This window comes from Typopeltis vanoorti, chromosome 12 (genome assembly GCF_054136105.1).
Source record: "Typopeltis vanoorti isolate ZY-2024b chromosome 12, IOZ_Tvanoo_1.0, whole genome shotgun sequence".
Taxonomy (NCBI): Eukaryota; Metazoa; Arthropoda; class Arachnida; order Uropygi; family Thelyphonidae; genus Typopeltis; species Typopeltis vanoorti.
The window spans coordinates 103208136-103224298 of NC_143560.1; the positions used below are offsets into that span (position 1 = coordinate 103208136).

A 16163-nucleotide genomic window follows, 5' to 3' on the forward strand; every position below is an offset into this window, starting at 1 on the left:
GGGTCTGGGTTAGGAGCTCCTCTATGACTCTTATTCCTGCTCAGTTCCATGTAGGGAAAAGAAAGGGCTGGCCAGTTGTGAGACTTGTTATGTTTCTGTTCGAAAATAGTGGTTCTGTAAGTACAGCTGACTCTGTTGATCCTGTCAGTGTGTGTGTGTGTGATGAAGTTCTATGTTTTTCCACCGCTGTAGAGCATCTCTATAAAAATGAAGTAGTTTAGGAGGAGATGGTGCAGGACTGGCCATTCGGAGGATTGTGGAAAGTGTAAGTCCTCTGGGCGATGATTTCATGATGTAATCGAAGGTGGGTACATAAGTGTGATTGCATTGAAGTGTCTTTAGGAGGAGGATTATCTTGAAAAATCTAATCTTGTTTTCAAGGGAAATGAGGTCTTGACCTCCCTTACTGAGTGGCTTGCAGAGTTGATGGTATGTTGTCCAGTGAGTTTTATTCCAGAGGAAATGTTTGATTGCCTTTTGAATGTGGTGGAGAAATTCTTCAGGAGGTGTGAGTACTTTGAGGGTATGCCATAACACGCTCGCAGCCATCTGGTTAACTATTAGTACTCTTCCTCTAAGTGAAGACATGGAACGAATGCTGTTCCATTTACCTAGCACCTGTTTAAAACAGTTGTGCAGCTGTGTCCAGTTCAGTGTGTTATATATTTTGATGTTGCCAAGGTGCACACCTAAGTAGCTTTGTCCTTCGCTTGACCAGGTACATTCAATCGGGGAACCATTTCTAGCCTTCCATCTGCCTAACCGTGAGCCAGTGGTTTTTGCAGAATTTAATTTGGCCCATGAGGCTTGTGCATATAGTCTGTGTGCTTCCTCAGTTACTGTCATTTCTTCTGCATTTCGGACTATTACAGTGACATCATCGGCATATGTTGATAGGGTTATTTTTTGATATGGCTCTATTATGCTGGTTTCTTTTGGAGATGATGGTATCGTATACTCTTTTTAAGAAGAGTTCTATGGCCAGTATGTATAATTGTCCAGAGAGGGGACATCCTTGCTTGATCCCTCGAGAGTATGACAAAGTGCGAGTGAGCCTGTTGTTAATTTTTTAAACAGAAGTGTGCATCTCTGTAAAGCAGTTGCACTGTTTCAATGATGAGAGGACCATAACCAAATGCCTTTAGGACTTCATAAAGATACTCATGCTCTACCCTGTCAAAAGCCTTCTCCAGATCAAATCTGATGAGTGCTAGGTTTTCATGTTGGCTATTTGAGATGTGGATGAGATCTCTTATTAAATGGAGGTTATCATGCATTGATCTTCCTGGGACAGAGTACGTTTGATGTTGGCCAATAACTTCAGGCTGTGTTGGCTTTATTCGGTTTGCTATAACTTTGGAAATGATTTTGCAATCGGTATTAATTAGGGAGTTTGGACGCTAGTTTCGGATATTCGTGTGGTCTCCCTTCTTTGGTATCAGTCGTGCTACTGAGGTTGTGACGGATTGTGGGCCCATTAAGGTAAGCTTCTTGCAGTGTTTTGAGGAGAAGTGATTCCAGAAGACTTAGAAAAACTCTGACGTGAGACCATCACGGCCAGGAGATTTGTTCTTTGGCAAAGATGTGCATGAGTTTTCAGTTCATCTAGCATGATTTTGATTTCTAAGTGGTTCCGATCTGCTGCAGAGATTTTTTTTTTGTTTCTTTCAGTATTTTGTGAATGGCATGATGGGATGTTCCTGTAGTGCTGTATGCATTCTTGTAATATTGCAGGATTTCAGATGTGATTTTACTTGGATCTTCTGTGATGCTGTCATCTTGAAGTCTGATAGTAGAGATGGAGTTTGCTGCCTGGCATTTTTTTTTTTTTCAAAGAGAAAAAATATTTTGTGGGGGCATCTGAAAGATTTATTTGTGTATGCCACGATCTAAGTAGGGCACCTTTTGCCGATAATTCTGCATGGCTTAGAAGGCAGAATGATATTCAGGGCTTTCTTCTGGGAGATACTTGAGCTGTTCTTCAAGTTGTCAGATTCTAATGTTCCTCTGTTGATTTTTCTGGTGACTGGAGATCTGTGTGAGGGATTTTATTTGTGGCTTTAGGTGGGGCCCATGTTTTCATTGGTTCTGTATCCCCCTTCAAGTGAGTGAGGTTGGTTATTAAAGCCTGAGTGTTTTTTATGTAATCTGGATCTTTGAAGAGGGTATTGTTGAAGATCCAATAGGCACTTCCTGGTTTGGATACTTCCAAAGATAATGAAAGTTGCAGCTTGATGAAGCAATGATCTGAGATGTAGGTAGGAATGTGTGAGATGTTTCTAACTAGAGGAACAGTGTGTTTGGTAATGTAGTATCTGTCCAGTCGTGCTTGGTAGAGTGGTCTGTTAGTTGCTGTGATTGCTGACCTCCATGTGTAGGCCTTCTTATCTGGGTGGTGATGCCAAAAGACATCAATGAGTTCATTATTGTTTATCAGTGTTTGAAGTTGGTTTATTAATGAGCTACGATGTTCGGTGCATTGAAGTCTGTCTTTTTCTTGGTCAAGAGTGCAATTAAAGTCCCCAGCTATTATGATGTGTTCTTGGTCAATGCTGGAAAGATGGTTTTGAATGAAATCCAAGATTTGTGATGCCATAGAATCCTGTTGTGGTATGTAGATATTGAACACATGCAGGGTATTATGGTTTGGTGCTTTTATGTGAGCATACAAGGCGTATCCTGGTATATCAGCAATCACTTTTAGTTTGTAGGGAGATTGATGACATATCCTAAGCTGACCCTTGCTCCATGATGTTGTTGGGTTGCAGAGTGATGTAAGTCATAAGGCCACTCTGCCCATCTTCTAGATAATTTGGATGAAGAGTTTATATTTGTTTCTTGCAGAAGTAATAGGTCTATATGATGTTTTTGTACCTGGTCAAGGACTATTCTGTTGCGTAAAGCAGAGGCGCATCCTCTTGCATTGAGAGAAAAAATGCTCAAAGACATTATGTTTATGAAAGTTTAATGGTAGGTTGAATCTAATATTGGTCCTGGTATTATGTTTGTAGCCCATTAATCAGGTAGTAGATTCACTTACTCCTGTTAACCTCTGCTCTGCCCTTTTTACATTTTAATTTTGAGTGTAGATCCTGAAGTCGAGATATTAGTTCCGGGATTCTTGTGGTGTATTTAAGGGCTATAGTTAATTTGTGAGGGGAGCCTTGCACTTTCTGTATGAAAGATGACAGCTGCTTCATGGTTAGGGGACCCTCAGTGTGGGGAAGTTCCCCCTCAGCTTCTTCCTCATCTAAGTCGTCATGTGGGAGTACAGTTTCATCATCGTCTGAGAACTCTCTTTCTCCTTGGCTGGCTGCAAGTGATGAAAGGCCATGTTTCTTCTATCGGATGAGGTTTTGAATTAGTGGGAGGCTGGGTTGGTGATTCTGGTTGTTGTGTCTGGGGGATTGCTTTTAATTTGTTCATTCGAGTCATCTCTGTTGGGAGGATCCGTGATTTCATGCTGTTTGTGCTGTGAGACTTCATTATCAGAGCTTTGGATCTCATTAGTTGACTGGATCTCCTCTTTTCCAGTTTGGGATTTTCTTGGTTCTGAAATTCATGATTCTGAGAGAATTTTAGGTTTGCTTTTTCTTATGCTTGGATTTTCTTCATGTACGATGTTGTTCTATTCAACTGGTTTCGTATTCTGGGCTGGGATATTTGTTGATGAATCCTTGGTAATATAGGGACATTGTTTCCTAATGTGACCATCTTCATGACAGAAGAAGCACTGTGATGAGGAAGATAAGTAGAAAGTGTAGGTTATTCCATTTATGTCTGTGTTGATTAATTTTGGCAGGTTGCGTAGTGCGTCGTTGTTTGGAAAGTGCATTAATGCCTGTCTTCGAAAGCTTTTAACATGGGCAAATTTGGGCTTTTTCGTGGCTACCGGCAATGTGCATATTTTTCCTGTGACAGAACTGTATCTTGATAACATGGATCTGATTAGTTGATGTGGAATTTTAGGGGGAACATTTGATATGGTTACTTTTGTCGAGGCCAGTGCTATTGGAGCTGCTTCCAAACTTTTGGTTTAAATGAAAAAGACGATATAGCTCTTGTTAATATTTTTAATAAAGTTTTAATTGTTAATAAAGCAAACATTATAGCCAGTTTAGATATTATTTCATTATTTACAAATGTACCAACTGAAGTATTAATTTTACTAAAGGATAAATTATCCAAAAAAATGTTTGCTTTATAAAAGCATTTATTAAAGAAGTAGCCAGATTGAACGCAATGCTTTTATAAAGCAAACGTTTTTTGGATAATTTATCCTTTAGTAAAATTAATACTTCTTCAGTTGGTACATTTGTAAATAATGAAATAATATCTAAACTGGCTATAATGTTTGCTTTATTAAAGCATTGCGTTCAATCTGGCTACTTCCGATATCAAGACACCATCTATAAACAGAACCAGGGCTTGGCAATGGAGAACCCTTTAACCCTGATTCTGGCGAATATTTACCTTGAGGACTTCGAAACAAGAGCTATATTGTCCTTTTCATTTAAACCAAAGTTTGAAAGCGTTATGTAGATGACATTTTTACTATATGGAGTCATCACAAAAACTCTCTCACGGATTTTATTCATCATCTCAATAACCAACATCCAAAACTCACAGCCGAACTAGAACATGAAAACTCCCTACGATTCCTGGATATAAAACTCACGCTGCTCTGGAAAATTTAGAATCTCTATGTACAGAAAACCAACGCATACTAATAGATATCTTCACAATCTTTCTCATCATTTTCCACCACAAAAACTTGGAATTATTTCCACCTTGGGATACAGAGCATGCTCTCTTTTAAACGATCCAGATGAACTTCAAAAAGAAATTAATCACCTCTCACATGTCTTTGAACAAAATGGATATTATAAAAAAACTATTAAGAAATTTGTTATAGATCCTCCTAGGCACCACAATATAGAAACTACCAATTTTAAAGGTAGCATCTCAATCCTATACATCAGTTCAGTCTCCCAAAAATTGGCTAAAGTCCTTAAGAAGTACATCAGGATGTTATTCACTACACTTCCAAAAATCCAATCTCTTATAAGCCATCCTAAGCATCACAATTTGAAATATCCTGGCATATATAAACTATGGTGTGACTGTAATGTTCCTTATTATGGTCAAACTAATAAGTCTATTGAACTTCGTATGGAGGAACATAAAAGAGACATCTATAAAAGATCACATGCCAGTGCCTCATCCAGCCATATTCTTTTCTCTAACAATCCTCATGATGATTTTCAAGGTCACTCAATTTCCTGGGATAGATCTGAAAATATTTTCCATTGCCATGATGAATTTGAAAGAAAGATAGTGGAATCCAGGGAGATCGTCCTTCATCCTGAACATTTAAACAACAATTTAAGCTATAAATCCCTGATAGCCATACTGCTGTTATTCAGTACTGGCGTTCTCGAGAGTCTGCTACCACGCATACAACAAACAATGGCACGTAAAATAGAACAACTTGAATGTTAATACAACGTTTTTTATTTCAATTATGTACTGCAATTATCTGTGCTTCTCAGTTTTTTAGAATCTGCAGTTTTTATTATTGTTTCCTCTTCCTAAAAAGATACCTGATGAAGGTAAAAAGCCGAAACTAGTTGTGTTTTTTATCATTAAAGGTTTTAATTAATTCTCGGTTTTTTAGTCATTAAATATCTTTCTATATATATATATATATAAACTCATAATCCCACTAATGAGAAGTTTCTAAACCTGCATCTCATCGGTGTTGTCAGTGAGCTAATGGTGAGATAGAGAGATCAAACATTATACTTTTCATGTTTTGTGTCTTATCAACTACCTTCTGATGGCCACTTCCAGCCTACAGTCAGGCCAGCAGTTCATAGAATTTTGTTTGCTCTTTCAGATTTCCATGCATTATACAGTTTTGTTTTTAAAAAAGTGAATAGTACTAAGGGACTATCCACCTTTCAGTATTTTTGTTCAAACACAGAAGATCCAAAGCATTCAAAATATTTCACTTTGAACTCCACATAATAGTGTTTGGATATTTTTATTTATTGAAGACCTACTAAAAGTTTGTTAATATAAAATATCATTGTCAGTGATTTTCATTGAACAAGTGTGTTTAGAGAAACTGCAGCAAGATAAGACAAGGCTTGTCATGACTGTAGTTCATGACAAGCCTTTTTAGTTTTCTCCACTTGTAAGATAATTTTTGTGACTGTAAATCAGAGCTTTTAAAAATGTTTGAAAAAACGGAACAAACAAAAAATTATTCATTAAATAATTTATTATATTTTATCTTATAGTGTAGATGGATTGCCATCAGTTACTGCTCTTAAATTTAAAGATGGACTACTGATGGCTGTTGGTACAGCTACAGGGCAGGTATGTGCAATTAAATTGTCATTATTTGTTTTTTAATTTAATTTGATAATCTTCTTCTCATCTCAGGAAATAATTTTTATCTGCCCTCCCCAACCACCTTCCTGGTGTTGTAATAAATGCAGTGCAAATCCTTTTTAAATTAATCTTTGTTTGTTTAGTCTTATATGTAAACTTTTAATAATTTCTTTTGAATAAATGAAGTAATTGTTGATAGAACTATCAGATCTGCTACAAAATCTTTTCACACTGGTGGCTATCATCTTATTACTCAAACATTTAAAAAAGGGGGTGCTTAAGGGTCAAAGCTGTATAACTGAGAGGAGACCTCCACATAGCCTTTAAAGGAATGCGGAGAACCGACCAGGGCTTCTGACCTAATGTCCAATCCTCACCTTCTCGTGGTGCACCCTGTTGGGTATCTACTTTGATACTGAACGAACGAGGATGTGCTGGCAATTTGGGATTTAGCCGACCAAATTGTATTCTTATTGGTTAAACCAAAATAAAAAAATGATGGTACAACATCACAAAATTTCATGCCGGCTGGGGCGTCGCCCGGTTAAACAAGGCCCCCGTTGTTTTCGCCAGGGAACCAGGACGAACAGCGAAAAGCCAGCTACTGGAACAAATCTAAAAACAAACCCCAACTCAACATCACCAGAGTTAAAGATCGGTACTATCAACGTAAGAAGCCTGAATGGCAAAGAAATGGAGCTAGCTGAGGAATTAGATAAGTACCAGATCGACATAATAGGGGTGACTGAAACAAAAAAGACCAAAACTGGTGAGATCTTTCTGAGCAATAAATACAAAATGTTATATTCAGGCAATGACAATCAAGGAAAAGAAGGAGTAGCCATAGTATTCAACACAAAATACGAGGCTAATCTTCTTGAATGGCAGTCAGTCTCAAGTAGAGTAATGTGGGCAAATATGAGAATGGGGAACTGGACAATGAGACTTATTTGTGCCTATGGTCCCACAGAAGGTTCTACTAAGGTAGAAGTGGAGGAATTTTTTGAGGCTTTAGAAAAAGCAACTGACACAATGAAAAAGGAAAAGTTGGTCCTTGTTGGGGATCTAAATAGTAGAGTAGGAAATGATTGTGAGACATACAAAAATATTTTGGGAAAATTTGGAGAAAAGAGCAAAGCTAATAATAATGGCAAATATCTGTTGGATTTCTGCTCAGGACATGGACTGGTTATTACTAACACCATGTTCCAACATAAAAATGTGCACAAATTCACATGGAGAGAAGATGCTAGGAATAAGAAAAGTCTCATTGACTATGTTATTGTTGATAGTGATGTTTTCTCCCTGGTGCAGGACACCAGAGTGTACAGAGGAATTGAAATTGGAAGTGATCACTATTTAGTCTTGAGCAGGATAAAATTGAATTTCATATTGAAAAGAATAAAATGTAAGAAAGTTTTAAAGCGAATAAAAGTTGAGCAGCTCTCAGATGTGAACTGTAGACTAAAATACAGAAATATTATTGAAAAGAAAATGAAAGAGTTTGAGAACAGGAATCAAACCTTGGAGATTCAGTGGCAAACTCTGAAGGAAACGTTGATTGATTCTGCCAGAGAGGCATGTGGTGAGGTTGTGTGCAAGGATAAAAAAATCAGAACTCCCTGGTGGACACAGGAAGTTAAAGAGGCAGTGAAGGAAAAGAAGAAAGCATATCAAAAGTTCCTGGCAAATAAGTCAGCTTTTACTCTTACAGAATACAGAGACAAATGTAAGAAAGCTAAACAGTGTGTAAAACTAGCTAAACAAAAGTCATGGGAGGACTTTGGCAAGAATATAGAAAATAAATATCAAGAAGGTGGCAAAATATTCTGGAGGTTGTTGAAGAAGCTTAGGAATGGAGGAAAGAGTGCTGTAAAAGGAATTAGAGATGATAAAGGTGAAATGAAAACAGGAGAAAAAGATATCCTTGAAGTATGGAGTAATTACTTTGAAAAACTGCTAAATGAAACAAGCAGTGATGACAGCACAGTGATAAAAAACACTGACCAGGCATGCAGTCAGGAATACATATCCATACTTGAAGTAGAAAAAGCCATCAAAGGCTTGAAATGTGGAAAGGCAGCAGGAGTAGATGATATTCGACCAGAAATGCTGAAGTATGGTGGTATAAAAGTCTTACAGTGGCTGCACTGCATAGTTCAGAAAGCCTGGACAGAGGGACGAATTCCTGATGATTGGAGTAGAGCTCTCATAGTACCCATATATAAAAAGGGAAATAAAACTGAATGTGAGAATTACAGAGGTATTTCCCTACTGAGTGTTCCTGGCAAGATCTATGCAAGTATACTTGAGAAACGGTTGAGAAGAATTGTGGAAGAAAAGCTTGGTAAAGAACAAGCTGGATTCAGGCCAAATAGAGGCTGTCAGGATCAGATCTTCACTTTACGACAAATAGTCGAGAAAGCATGGGAATATAACAAAGATCTGTATTTAAGTTTTGTCGATTTGGAAAAGGCATATGACAAGGTGCCAAGAGAGAAGCTATTCAATACGCTGCAGTTATATGGTGTCAATGGGGCATTATATCAAGCAATACTTAGTCTTTATTTGAGTTGTGAGTCAGCAGTTAGAATTGAAGGAAGTACAGGAAGATGGTTTAATGTTAAATCTGGGGTGAGACAAGGATGTACATTATCCCCTCTGTTATTCATTATCTATATGGATCACATTATGAAGGAATGTGGTATTAAACCTGATATCGAAATTGGAGATGTGAATGTCAGCTCTTTGCTTTATGCGGATGATGTTATGCTTCTAAATAAATCCGCTACAAGTCTGCAAGATTCTCTGACTAAATTGAATAGCTGTTGTAATAGATATGGTATGAAGGTCAGCAATAAAAAGACAAAGACAATGAAAATAGGCAGAATCATTGAAAATGTCAACTGTGTTGTGAATGGAGAACCTGTGGAACAAGTAAAACATTTCAGCTACTTAGGCACAATTTTTACTGAAGATGGTAAACTAAATATAGAAATAGACAACAGAATCAGCAAAGCTGGTATGGTGGGAAGTCAATTGAATAAATTCATATGGAATAAGAAAGAAATTAGTCGGAACACTAAATTAGCTGTATACAAGACTGTGTTCAAACCAATTTTAACTTATGGATCTGAGAGCTGGGTCAGAAGTAAAACACTTGACCAAAGACTAGAGACTGCAGATATGAGAGTCCTGAGAAAGATTAGAGGCGTGAACAGATGGCATCAATGGCAATATCATATTAAAAATGAGGATATTAGGAAAGAACTTGACATTGTCAGCATCCAGGAATGCGTTAGCAGAGCTAATCTCAGATGGTATGGTCACTTAAATAGAATGGGAGAGGAAAGATTAGCAAAACAAGTGTTCTCTGCCAGGTTGGCAGGAAAACGACCCAGAGGAAGACCAAGATATAGGTGGATTGATACGGTACAAAGTGCCTTAGACGATAGAAATATAAGATCTGATAATGTAGGAGTCTTGACAAGTAACAGACTGATTTGGAGGAAAATTGTAGATAGAAAGTTAGTAATGATGTAATTTTTTCATGTAGTACTGTCATATCCTGTACACCCCTTGAGGGTACATGGCAGGAATTTGATGATGATGATGATGAAAAAAAAACCTTTGGTTTCAAGAAAAATAATGTGAACAAAAGATCTTGCACTGGGATCACCTATATCTGCTTTTAACCAATTTATTTATGAAGTACAACTTACATAAACACGAACAGTTCACTCTTGAACTTGAAAACATCAAGGCATAATTCCTAGAGGTCTCTGAAGACAACAGTCTCATTTACTTGGTATATAGGAAACTTGTTCACACTGTAAAATACCTTTATTCTTGATCTCATCACCATCCCATGCAAAAGCTAGGAACAATTAAAATGCTGAAGGCCATAGCATGCATTTCTAGTAACAGAAAAGGAATCAAGAACTTGAATGGCTCAGCCACACTCTATTTCAAAATGGATATAAGAACAAGATGATCAACAATATCCTACAACCCCTTCCATAAATGACCATAAAACTCAAGAATACAAAGATGCAGTAACCCTATCTTGTATCTGGCATGTAACAGGCAAAATCATTAAAATATGCGACAACACTGTATAAAAGTAACCTTCATCTACCTGTGAAAGATTTCAAGATTTTTACATTCTCCTAAACTACCCATCTATTCCTTAAAAATCAGGGATTTATAAAATTCACTGTTCATGTAGGATATGCTGTTAGGACAAACAAGACAGTCCAGGAAGATCTCCATGTCAGATCATATTGAAGATATGAAAAACACAAATCTAGAATAGCCTATCATACAACCATGAAGCTCATCTTGTAATATTTCTGGGGAAAACAAATCTCACACATAACTGCATTTTTCCGATTCTCAGAAAATTCAGGAATCTTCAGAAACACAGGGCAGTGAAAACTAAAGCACCATTCTACATCAAGAAGTCTTGTCATTATTTGTCTCACATATATGCCTTGGATATGATACACATTATGTTTTTAAATGCATTTACCTGGTAGTAGTTTAACGATGGATGCGATCAGGCATCATTGCTAAACCAACCACTTTCCGCTGTTATAGAAAGTGGTTTAACGGTACAGTAAAGGTCTCTAGTTTTATTTCACAATTTCTTCCAAATTTCATTTTAATTCCTATCTTAGACTTCATTCTAGTACACTGAAAGTATTCAAGCCAGTGAAATTTTGGAGAAAAGCAGCACTGGTCTCATTCTCATTTGTTTGCATGTGTGCACAAAATAATTTTTATCCTTTTTACATATTCTGTATTGTTGTAATGCTAATAAAATGATTGTGGATATTTTCTTTCTTCAGTAGCTTCAGGACAGTTATTCTGTCTTTGGAGAAAGCTAGACACTGATATCAGTTCGTACAAGATGGCACCAGATGCATAAATTGATTAACATATAAAAAAATAAAAAAAAGTTATGTTTAATTAACTGTATATGCTTGATAGAATGTGTTTAATTGCAAAAATGCAGATATTTATATCTCTTTCATTACCAATATTTAATCATTACAGATACTTATATATGATGTTCGTTCAGATAAACCCCTTCTTGTAAAGGATCATATGTATGGATTAGCCATACAGGATATTGAATTCCACACTGACCAAGACTTGGTAATGTCTATGGATGCTAAAATTCTAAAGATATGGAATCAGAACAATGTGAGTAATTTAAACTTAGTATCTCTCCTCTTGTAAATGTTTTACATAACTGCTTTACATGAATAAATGCTTTAATAAATATATAATTGTGCATAAATGCTTTACATGAATAATTACATCAAAATAACTTGACCTTTCAGCATGTGAATATGCTGTTACATTTTAGTCACAGGCATTAGACATCTGTATCTGTTTTCACAGATATTCTAATAGTCTTGATAATAAATGCTTCTTTATTTTGTTTATTTATTCACTTTATCTGGTGCATGCAGTTGTAGTTTTCCATTTATTTTGAGCAGTTGTTTATGACAACACTTAACTGGATGGGACATCATGAAAGCCTAACCTCATATCCATCTCAAAAAACTTTTTTATGTATAGGCAAGTTTAACCAAAAATATACATTTTTGGTTAAACTTGCCAAGAAATTATATTCTTGTTTAATCTTTTGTCCAGGTGTAAGCAAACAAAGCTTGTGTGTGAAGTATCTTCACAACTAGGCTACTTGTATATAGAGGCTAATGGTTTCACATTAATTGTCATGGTATCCCATAATGCAAAACATCCATCCATTTGTGTCTGTATGATGCTATGCTTTAATGGAAAAAAGTGGTGAAACTACTTGTGTATAAGAAGTATGATTTCTGTATTACTTCAACCTTGGGATCTCTTTCAGATCTACCTACCACTGAGGAGATCTCATAAAGGTCAAAAACTGGATGGATATTGGCCCTTCCCATAATGTAAAGCATCATACACAGCCAAAAGGATGTGTGCTTTGCATTATGGGATACTGAGGCAACTAATGCGAAGTCATTAGCCTAGTTGTGAAAATACTTCATGTGCAAACTTTGTTTACCCTTGGATAAAGGATTAAACAAGAATATAATTGCTTGGCAAGTTTAATTTAATTTATAACCAAGTGAAAAAACTTTCTGCATACATTTTTGATATTTTAAGTTGGTTTCTACACATAACTGGATAGTGTAGTCATGAGGATATCATGATATATGTTTTTTGAATTGGAAGATCTAGAACCCAAAGAACTTTTATGAAGGCTGTGCTTCTGAAATTTCTGTAGTTATGTCAAAATTCTTGAGAGTTCTGGTATAAAGATCAAATAATTCTAAGATTTGAGGGGGGGGGTGACTATTAATATTACTTTCTTATTAAATGTGTGCATTTTTGCATGCTTCTTTCAGGAGATGTTTAGATATAAGGTAAATGACAAGAAGCCTTTGCTGCATCATGGTTTACAGGAATCAAATTAGTATTAAAATTAAATTAAAATCAAATTAAATGGTTTAACAATGGATACATGATGGCATACATACTTATATGGAACTATTGCATTTCAAACCATAATATGCATCATATCCAATGTCTGAGTATATGTGAGTTTTTGATGAACAATGGCAAAACTTGTTATTAAATGTTACCTTAGTTTTTATTGCATTAAGTCGGTGTGCATAGCATTTCTGAAGTTTCCTTGAATTTTTTGCCAAAGTATGAGATAACTTTCATATTGTATGATAGGCTAATCCAGTTTTGTGTTTTATCTTCCTTTCCATGTTCGGACATGCAGATCTGGATTGTTCTCCATCATGTGCAGAACATTAGTAATATCACATGAATATTAAATTTTTTTTAAAAACACCTGGTTTTTTGTGGAGTTTAGGAAGATAATCCCAAAATATAAGGTGTGCAACGAATTCCTGGAATGCACACTTAAAAGCTATATTTGCTTGCCGATAGACTAGTTCCACTGGTCTACACGCAAGTCACCTTCAAAGTGATTCCCTTGTTCCACAATGCATTTAGGTGATTTTGTTGCTGTTGTTCAAAACATTTTTGAAACTTGGTCTTCTGAAATGCTTGCTGTTACTCTCACCACATGATATTGGATGTCAGAAAATCTGTGTCTTTTGAAGGCATTCACTTTGGGAAAATGTCAAAAAAGCAGTCTGATGAATATGGAGGATGGTCCAATTTTGTGATTTATTTTTTAACCAGAAACTTGCAGACATTATTGCATCATGTGCAAGGACGTTGTCATGACGGATGATCTGTTTGCTCATTCAAAATTCAGGTCCTTTCTTATGAAAATCTTGACATACTTACCGGCATTTCTAAATAACATTTCTTCATTGTTTTACCTTGTTTAATTAATTCAAAGTGAAGTGCTTAAGAATCAAAGCTGTATAACTGAGAGGAGACCTCCACTATAAAGGAATATGGAGAACTGGCCAAGGCTTTTGACCTAATGTTCAGTCCTCACCTTCTCATGGTGCACCCTTGTTAGATATCTACCTGGATACTGAATGAATGAGAATGGGCTTGCAATTTGGGATTTAGCCAATCAAATTGTATTCTTATTGGTTTAAACCACAAATAAAATGATGGTGCAATATGACAGAATTTCATGCTGGCTGGAGCATCGCCCAGTTAAACAAAGCCCATGTTGTTTTTGCCAGAGAACCAGGGCAAACAGCAAAAAGTAAGCTACTGGAACAAATCCTAAAACACACCCCAACTCAGCATCACCAGAGCCCAAGATTGGTACTACCAACATTAGAAGCCTGAATAGCAAAGAAATGGAGCTAGCTGAGGAATTAGATAAGTACTAGATCGATATAATAGGATAACTGAAACAAAAAAGACAAGAGCAAATGAGATCTTTCTAAGTTATGAATATAAAATGTTATATTCAAGCAATAACAATCAGGGAAAAGGAGAAGCTGTAACATTCAATACTAAATACGAGTCTAATCTTCTTGAATGGCAGTCAGTATCAAGTAGAGTGATGCGGAGAAAAAATTTGGAGAAAAGAGCAAAACTAATAATAATGGCAGATACCTGTTGGATTTCTGCTCAGGACATAGACTGGTTATTACTAACACCATGTTCCAACATAAAAATGTGCACAAATTCACATGGAAAAAAGAAGCAAGGAATAAGAAAAGTCTCATTGACTATGTTATTGTTGATAGTGATGTCTTCTCCCTGGTGCAGGACACCAGAGTGTACAGAGGATTTGAAATTGGAAGCGATCACTATTTAGTCTTGAGCAGGATGAAATTGAATTTCATATTGAAAAGAATAACATGTAAGAAAGTTTTAAATCAAATAAAAGTTGAGCAGTTCTCAGATGTGAACTGTAGACTAAAATATACAAAGATTATTGAAGAAAAAATGAAAGAGTTTGAGAACAGGAACCAAACCTTGGAGATTCATTTGCAAGCGAAGAAGAATATCCTGATTGATTCAGCCAGAGAGGCATGTGGTGAGGTTGTCTGCAAGGATAGAAAATTCAGAACTCCATGATGGACACAGGAAGTTAAAGAGGCAGTGAAGAAAAAGAAGAAAGCATATCAAAATTCCTGGCAAATAAGTCAGCTTGTGCTTTTAGAGCAGTGCTTCCCAAACTGTGGGCCGCGGCCCCCTTGGAGGCCATAGGTTTTGTTGAGGGGGGCCGTGATATAATGAAAACAAATTTAAAATGTTTTAAGACTAAGTAGATTTTTTTTATTTTAAAAGAAACATATTCAACTTTTATTATTTATTATTTCTTTTTTGTTATTTTTTATATTTTAATGGAAAAATTCACACGTTGGTATTGGTTCACAAACTTTGCTTCCTGCGTATTTCGGAGCTTAATGAATATTAGTAAATATTGCTTATTCATATGTTTCATTTCAAAGCAGTGGTTAATTGTATTTACTTCGAATGCTCTCCAGGGAAGCTCCAAATCTTCCTGTCCCTTTCATCACGTGTTTGTAATCAGGGACTGTTGATATTGACTTTATATACATATCAAAACTCGTTTTATATTATTACTGTCATCCGAGATAGTTTTCTGTTACCAATAAAAGTTTTGCATATACTTCACACATGAAAAAAAGCTTAAACTAGTTCATGTGGAGAGATAGTAACTCGTTTGCATTGGTAAACAACACCCCTCCCTAATAGCCACTATACTGCAGAGGCAATAAAAACAAGTACTTTTATTATGCCAGTGAATAAGGTATGAGGAGTCGGTGTAATATATTTCTCAACAAATAGTGCAATTAGAGACAACTGGGATAAAAACACACTAATTAATGAATCACATGTCCCCTCATACAGAAACTATGCTGTATAGACTGAAACAAAACCATATGTTGCATGGGCAAACACGGTATCTAACTAAACACTACTGTTATTAATTAGATGTGTGTGAGTTCGATTTCTCAAGGCAGCAATAAAATTCAATTGAACGTGTTAAAATTCGTTAAAGTGTTAAAACTAAGTAATATATATATATAATGAATGTTATGGCAGTTTCACATATGGAATTCGGTTGAAGAGAGTTAGCATTTCAACTCAATTGTCAGCTATGCTTTTATCTTTCGGTTGCGCCATCTTTTGTTAATACTGCACCAATCATATGCACGTTTTAATAACCTGCCTTTGCTGTCTGTTTCACGTTAGGCTTAATTACCGTCAAGGGAGAAAAGTCACAAAAGAGAAAAATGTTCTTGGTCCGGGGATTCCCTTATTCAGGTAACATTCACTAA

At 36.1% G+C, this 16163-nt stretch overlaps 1 protein-coding gene across 2 annotated transcripts in view; it reads left to right on the top strand.

The window, feature by feature from the left end:
- Positions 1–16163, top strand: part of l(2)34Fd (nucleolar protein 10 lethal (2) 34Fd) — a 238401-nt gene that overhangs the window by 117472 nt on the left and 104766 nt on the right. For both annotated transcript variants that reach the window (XM_090401368.1, XM_090401370.1), the window contains exons 9-10: positions 6306–6384; positions 11458–11607. In XM_090401368.1, coding sequence (XP_090257494.1) covers positions 6306–6384; positions 11458–11607 — 229 coding nt within the window. The remainder of the gene's footprint in view (positions 1–6305; positions 6385–11457; positions 11608–16163) is intronic.